Here is a 7,817-nt window from a genome sequence, read left to right as displayed (position 1 = left end):
GCAGGAATGTCAAATGCTTCTATCTTAGCACTTTTTAACTTTGTTTTGCCTAAGCAAAAGACTAAACTCAGTTTTATATAAGAGAACTATTTTGATCCTATTGGCTTAAAATGCATTTGTAATCAGAATCACAGTATCTGTACATCCACACCACCATGATGTGGAGACTTCTTCCAACGTAAGTAGTTTTATAAGCAGCAGAACTCATGCCTGAACTCCTCTGGGAGTACTGTGAGAGGCTGTACGTGCTGACCTAGTCACAGGCAGCAGCTGAGACATTCGTTTCATGGGGATTCTGTGTGATCAAGTCTCACAGGTGAATTCGCTCAGCCGAGACATGAATTTGTCTCCTCTGCTTGCTGACACATCTACCCTTATATCAGATTTAATGCTTCAAAAATGGCAGAGAGTTCTCTATGAAGGAAAAAGAAAAAGAAACTTAATGAAAACAGAAGAACAGAACCTTAGGATCAGAGAAACACGCACAGAAATGTCTTTGATTGCACGGGGAGGATTTCCATGGAATAACTACAAATTAAAACACCCTTTTTCTATACTTCCAGGATATAAACTGTGTACAGACTTTCTGAACTTCAACTATTTTAGACTGACACACTTCAAAGAAGTTCTCGAGGGAACCACATCAGCAGCCTGTGCTAATTACAGACAGCCAGTTGACAACACAGTCGCTTGCTCTATGGAAAGAGGAATTAAAGGATTAAGAAAACATCAGATATGCCAAAATATTGTAATACCATCCTTTTAATTCAAAATTTACAACTCGAGGCTTGGGTGTTGGGAGTGACAATACTATGACTACACAAGACGTTATCAAAGACATGAACAAAAACCTGCTGCAGATTTTTGTTCACAAAGTTCTTTTACTTCTAGTATTCCTATAGGCCTAGTCCACCCCATACACGCGTTCCTTGTTACGTCTATTGGCTTTTCACGCAGTTTCCCACACACCCAGCCTGACTCCAAGCCCCAGGAGGAGTTAGCTGCTCCTCCACGCTGCTATGAGTCACTGTGATGTCTGCTGCCTAGGCCAAAGGAAGCCTGAATTTCTTGCTTCCACTAGGCAACAGGAATAATGAGAAAAGACATGGTGAAGAGGTGAGAAAAGATCAAAAAGCCAGGAATCCTCTCCCTCAACATTCTACTGTCTTGTCATAGTTGTCATAGTGCACGGTGCTGAAGGAAGTAAATCTTGGTGCAGAAAAACCTTGGTGCAGAACTGTAAGAGAGATTACAGTATTCCAACCTCCAGATTTTCAGTGTTACTTTAAATACTAATTTCTCATTAAAAAAATCTGCGCTACCTCATAAATAAATACTCTGTTAGGATTAAAGAGACTTATGCCCACAGATTTATCCTTGGAGGTGATCAAGCTTGTGACAGATGTATTTCGTTTGAACCTAAACCAAAGCGGGGCTAAACGAATACAACCTACCAGTTCAGCCTATTATTACTGTTTGTATACCGATTCCTATTGTTTTGCTAGACGAAACTCTTAATCACGGAAATTAACACATGAACATAAACTGTTGACTGAAAGTTAAAACAAGTCACTGCAGCATTTTTTACGTTACAGATAATCATCTGCTCAGGAGCAACAGAAGGGGAAGACTGGACTCACAAACAACTCTGCCACACACAGATTTTGAACTCTGTTCTGAAATCAGGAATTTTTCATCAGATCTCAGCTGTCAGGACACGACACTGGGGTAAGAAAGAGGGTTTCAGGTTGAGACCAGCCAGTTTAATGATAATCATTATCCTGTTGTGTATCATATTTTTAAGAAGCCCACTTTGTGGACAAGAATTCCCTAAGGTACTGGTGGCTGGGAGGGAATTTTGGATGGGAAAGGATGTGAGGGGAAATGCGAGCACACACATGCACTTTGAAGTTACCCACCACTGCCAAAAGAAGATACTGAGTTTAGAAGTAATGTTTTATTGCCACTTTCATATTCATTAAAAAAAGCCACAAACCCTGCCCCCAGCAATAAGCCCAACACTGAACACAAACTCTGGTTTCTTAATTACATCAGCACCACTCGTGAAGAGAACCTTCCTCCACTGGCAGGAGACTGCACAGATGCATTCCTGTGCACAGAGCTGGACACCAGTCACCCCAGTGCTCGGAGAAGCAGATGTAACTGATGCATCACACGCAACTCACAACTGCTTGCAGTGTCCCTGCTGCCACAACTGCTTCCTGGGCATCCATGATGGGCTGAAATAAACGCAAACCTGCTAATCACGGAGGTACACACCTGTAACTCCACCGCACTCTTAACATACGCCGTAAATACAGGCTTTGCCTACTTCCTTTAAGAGCACTTCTGTCTCATCCCAGCTGAATCACCAGCAGTTTGTTTTCATTCAAATCCCTCTCTCTGCCAGACACTGAAGCGACTAATGAACTGCAGAATCTGGTCTGTATAAAAATTTGACTTTGCAAACTAACCATCAGCATGTTGATGACACTGCCACCCAAAATATCACAGCAACAAAAGAGTAACAATTTACATGGGCTCTAAGCCAGTCTGTCCTTCCTATTCAAATTTCAGGAAAGCATGACCTAATTTCTCTACGGGTAGTAGAATCTGGAGCTTTTGTTAACTCAGTTTCCCTTCCTTTCTTTATTTCAGCATATGTTTTTGCCACAGATGATGACAGTCATTAGGAGAAAAATATAATATTTATTTGGGTAAAATTAAACGCAGCAAGCATATAGCTTATAATGAGAATCTACGAGTAACAGAAAGAGCCTCGAGCACTCCTTGCCAACAGCTGAATGCTTGTCCTGGTCATCTAGTTACAGACTTCCAGACCTCAGACCCATCAGCTGCACTGTAAACTCAATTCTGTCCATATTAGAACCACGCTGTCCCAATCAAAACCAAGTTTTCTGAAGCTTCCAGCAACTTTTATGCTTCCAGTATCACGACTTCACAAAAAAAAGAAGAGTAAGGGAGAGAAAACTGAGGAAAGAGGGAGGAAGCGGTAGTACACTAAGCAATACAAAGCAGTAGATCCACTACTCCAAGGCCAAAGAGAGTTGGAAAGAACCATACAAGAACCATACAAGAATTACGCTACACAACTTCTCACAGCAAGGGAGTACAACAGCTTGTTTTTCAATTCCACTTAATCCTTTCTAGGTGGTGTTTTCTAAAGTCTCCAGGTACATGAAGAACAGATGGTCTATTGCCTTTCATTTTGAAAGTGCAGACAATTCCACAGTTTATGACTAACTTCTGAGTAGCAAGGACTTACTGTTTTATATTTAAGAATAAACACTTGAAACAGAGTTGCAATGGCTACAACAATCACTTTTCCCTTCTAAATACGTTATGCGATTGTTCATATAAATAACAAAAAAACAGTATTTTTCTGCGAAAAGCTTATCTGATAGCTACATTTAAAAATCAGGTGTTTAACAAGCAGCAGTAAACAACACATCCAAAACATAAGGTCTGTTTTTCCAAATAATACTGTGACTTATCCCTAACTCTGTATTAAACAAGATTAAAAATGCCAGAAACTAATTTCCACAAACGCTTCACCTCTTTGTTTTACCTGCTTCTGTGTACTTTAATCCTACTTTTACTTCTTCGTGCTTTGCTTTTGGTGGCGGCCAGACAGTCTGGAGTCTCCCTGGAGTCTTGTCATCTTGCTCTGAGGGACTCAGGTCAGGCTGTTAAAATTACGCAAGAAAAAATTAAAAGTCTGCAGTATCAGTTGATCCCAATACAGCTCTACGTGTGTACTCCAGACTGGTTACCTGCCTCATTCTCATTCTACTGGGTGAAACAGAGCTCGGGTGGGTGGAAGGGGGACAAAGAAATCAGTGCAGAAGAATAGTTTTGAGGAGGCAACTGGCATAATGCCTGTGACATACAATGATTCGTCGAAACTGCTCACATCGGTGTGGAAAGCTGTCTGTCCTTTGGTGAATCACAGAGCTGGTCAAGAACGCCAGGGTTTTCTCCTGGATATTTTTTCCAGAGCGAACAGACCCACCTGAGCTCCTCTTACAAGTAAACATTAGTGCGATGCACCTAAGGCATCATTTGACAGTGTAATTTGCTGGCAGCAGAGCTCGTTTAGGAAATTCCTGCCCCACCCCCAGCACTGCTCAGTCCACATACCACGAAACGCTGCCACATCAAAGTGCTGCTGCAGCTCGTAATGGGACTGCGCTGTCAACTGGAATGCTAAAATAGACCTTTACGTGGGGGGGAGGGGGGGACCCACTAAACAAGCATTCTTTTAGAGGTTTAGCTTTGGGTTTGCTTTTTTTTACATCTGTAACATTTCTGTAATCTGATTTACAACACGCCGCTACCAGTAATTGCACAGACCCAACCGCAGCAACAGCAAAACCCTGTGTGAGAGCGGTCCCACGCACGAACGGCCCGTGGGAGCCGGGAAAAAGGGAAGGCAAGACCCTTCTGCGCTGCCTCTGCCCTTAGAAAACGTACATTATTCGAGACCAGACGTTAAGCAGGCAGTGATGAAGGCCCCTGCCGCGGTGCCAGGACAACTTGCCAAGGAGGTCTGGCGTCAGCCAGCGCGGCACAGGGCATGGGGCACGCGGCGAGGAGCAAGCACGAACGGGAAGGGCGCACACAGGCTGCGACCGCCCCACATGCCTCAGCCAAGGAGCACCTCTTTTCTCCTCCCCACCGGTGATTTACTACAAACTGGTATTATGGGTCTGCCCAGGTGTCAGGCAAGCTTTTGAAAAAGCTGTAGATTTTGTATAAGAATAAAACTTTGAAAAAGAGCAAAACCAACACAGCAAGTTAACTGAAGTAACTTCAGGTTTAGGGTGCAACCCTGCAAATTCAGTCATTCAACTAAGTCCCCCTTTAGCCGGCAAGAACAACCTTCTGGACTGATTATATCTGCCAAGCTGTCAGAACCCCAAGCCAAGGGTTACTAATTGAATTACCGAGTTCAAATCACACTCAAATTCATTTATCACTACAGTTCTATGAAAATTCAGCATAGATTTTTTTCATTTCTTAAAAATATACTAACTAAATCTCCACATGCCTAAGAACATTAACCTTGCAAAATTAATCCATATCTTGAGTCATCTGACTGAAATCACTAAGTTCTCCTCGGACAAGGTTAAACGTTTATTTACTATTTGCAAAGCCAGATATAGGCGTGCAAATAAGAAAAAGAACTACTCTAAATTCTACGTCTATCCTTTAAATTGTGTTCTATCCATAACTTCTTGTGTCAGTTCTTATCAGAATTATTCACAGAAGTAAAATGAAATACTACTTTTAAAAATAAAAAACTCAGTGAAAGCAAACAGAGTGAGTTCGAGAAACAAATACTACTACAGTAAATATTTGTAACACCAAACCAATTTAAAGCCATACTTAACATACAGACAACTGTTTTGTCATCACTGTTTAAAATCAGGAGCTGAATTTTTAGTTCTCGCTTCTAACTGAAAGGCTGTGACTGTCACCAGTTCTGAGTTCTGCTACAACTGCAGACGATCAAGAATTTCGACAACTTAGCCCCAAGATTTCTTCCATTGGTCATCCAAAATTTGAGATTGCGAAAAGGTCATTTCTGACATTTTGACCTTAAGTCCCCACCAAAAAAATTTTAAATAAGAAATTGTTTTCTATCTACTTCCAGATCTTAGGAAGAAAAAGTAATTCAACCTACAGATTTCTCTGGTGGTCCGTCCCCAGGTTTTGATTTTGACCTTTCAAACACAGCCTTCAAGGACTCTTTTTCATTTCTCATTTTGCGTTTTATGGCTTCCAGCTCTGAAGGATCTGCAGTTGTTTCTTTTTTGGGAGGCCGTGTGAACAAAGCTTTAAAGACGTCCAGTGCAGATTCAGCAGGGCTCGATTTTATTTCCTCAGAGGGAAATCGTGGTTCTGTTTTGCCAGAGGCTTTGTTCTCCTGAGCTTCATCACTGTCCTCAGTCTCCCCAGATGCCTCACCAGAGTCCTCGGTTCTGTCTTCATTCTTGGAGACTTCTATGTTTAGCAAGTGTGAGAGTTGTTCCAGGAAAGTAGGACTTGCTTTAGGTTCAGCTGATTTTTTTTTAGTGGTCAAACCTGATGTAATACTGGATTTCTTAACAGGCTGTCGTAATTTAAGCAGAGCTAAATCATTCTCCCTTGGTTTAATTTCTGTAACAGTTTCCCCATCCTCTGCGGTTAGTCCCTTTTTCCTCACCCGTAGTCCACTGAAGAAAGCAGGCAGCTGGAAAGTCCTTTCAGCCAGTGCTGTTTTTTGGAGCAAGGTATTATCAGCTGAAGGTCTTTCTTCAGCTGGAAGTTCTTGAGGGCATTCCCCTGCAGCAAGCAAGTGACTGAACTGCTCATCCATTAATATTTCGTCTTTTCCATTGGAGTCATGCTCCAAAATACCATCCAGCTCTCTTGAGAGCCGCTTAGAAATTGCTGGGTGTAACTCAATGTCATCTGTACCCACAATGTCATCACTGTTGCTGTGCCCTTCTGATTCTGACTCTTCCTTAGTTCGGCTGTTGTTGTCCAAAGCCTCAGCAGACAAAGCAGCACTATTCAGCCCAGATTCACTTCTATTGTTTTCATTGGTGTCTAGGTCCTTACTCTCTGTGTCTGATTCTGTATCACTTGTTGTATGAACCAAAGTACCTTGTACAAGAATAGCATCCTTGTCGTCACTGTCAGATTCAGACAAAGAAGTCTGTGCAAACCTTAAACTGTGAAAAAGTAATTCGTTTTGTTCAGCTAACTCCAGTCCCGGGTCAGTTTGCCTGCCAGCCATCGGGTCGGCTTGGCCACTGGTACTATTCATGCCGTGCTGATTTTCTGAGTCGTCACTACAATCATTATCATTCCTCCCATGCCAGGTGTTAGCCTGGGTATTTACCCTGGCGTGCAAAGGTTGAAATGCTTTAAGCACTGTTCCTTCTTTGGAAGCTGTAGATTCAAGTTTAGTTCTAAATCCAAAAAGTGATTTCACAGAAAATGTAGTGAAAAGATCAAGCTCACTTTCTGCTGTGTTGTCCAGGTCTGAAAGCTCACTACAATCAGGCACCCCGTCTTCTTCTTCCATGTTGCATGAAGTACAGCAGAAGTTTCCTCCTAGCAGCGCTAGTAACGACTAAACAAGTATTTACTACATGCCTTCAGACAGCAGGCTGGGCTCACCACAGGCACTGCACCCGGCAGCGCTCCCCGGCCCTCCCAGGGCAGCCGGCCTCCCCCGGCTCACCCTGCCCTTCCTTCCGCCTCCAGCCAAAGCCTCCCTCGGCTCTCCGAGCCCTGCTTCGGCAGCAGCGAAGAGACCCACCGTAAAAAAAGTCCTCAGCAGCGTCGGTAACTTGCTGCTTTACACAAAGGGCTTTTTGTCACAGCAAGTACGCCAGCGCACTAATCTCGGTGGAAAAGTCGACCAATGGTTACTGCTGGGACGCCTGCAATCCTACTGGCTGCACACAACTTCCTACGTGCTAGAAAGTGCCGAGCAGCTACACAAACAAGCCTCCCGAGCAGAACTGGGCGCATTTGTAGAGCGCTACTTCCTTATTCCAGTCCGGGAGCTGCGAGTGGTTTTCAGCAGAAAATCCCCGATGGATTCTTTTGCATAGTCTTTCCACCGTGATAAAGATCTTCTCTTGTAAATCCATAATCACCGAAAAATGTCAAAGGGAAACCCGAAGTAACAAATCTGAAGCTTCCAGTGCGACCGTCCGGAGCCTGTGCAGAGTCCCCCGTTGCCAACCGGCCAGAGCAAACTCGGCTGAGTGCCCTTGAAGCCGAAGAAAGCAGGAAAA

General features: G+C 43.3%; 1 protein-coding gene across 1 annotated transcript in view; it reads right to left on the bottom strand.

The window, feature by feature from the left end:
• The window catches only part of LOC104489637 (formin-like), a gene marked incomplete at its 3' end in the record, with an annotated part of 24,028 nt that extends 16,932 nt beyond the window's left edge, over positions 1 to 7,096 (bottom strand). Inside the window, exons 1-2 of the mRNA XM_010131817.1 lie at positions 5,708 to 7,096; positions 3,590 to 3,707 (exon numbers count right to left, since the gene is read on the bottom strand). Of these exons, the coding sequence (XP_010130119.1) occupies positions 3,590 to 3,707; positions 5,708 to 7,096 (1,507 nt within the window). The remainder of the gene's footprint in view (positions 1 to 3,589; positions 3,708 to 5,707) is intronic.
• Positions 7,097 to 7,817: the final 721 nt, after the last annotated feature.

This window comes from Buceros rhinoceros, unplaced genomic scaffold (assembly GCF_000710305.1).
Source record: "Buceros rhinoceros silvestris isolate BGI_N320 unplaced genomic scaffold, ASM71030v1 scaffold582, whole genome shotgun sequence".
Classification (NCBI taxonomy): domain Eukaryota; kingdom Metazoa; phylum Chordata; class Aves; order Bucerotiformes; family Bucerotidae; genus Buceros; species Buceros rhinoceros.
The sequence above is the reverse complement of the archived record's forward strand: the minus strand, read 5'-3'. Positions and strand labels throughout refer to the sequence as shown.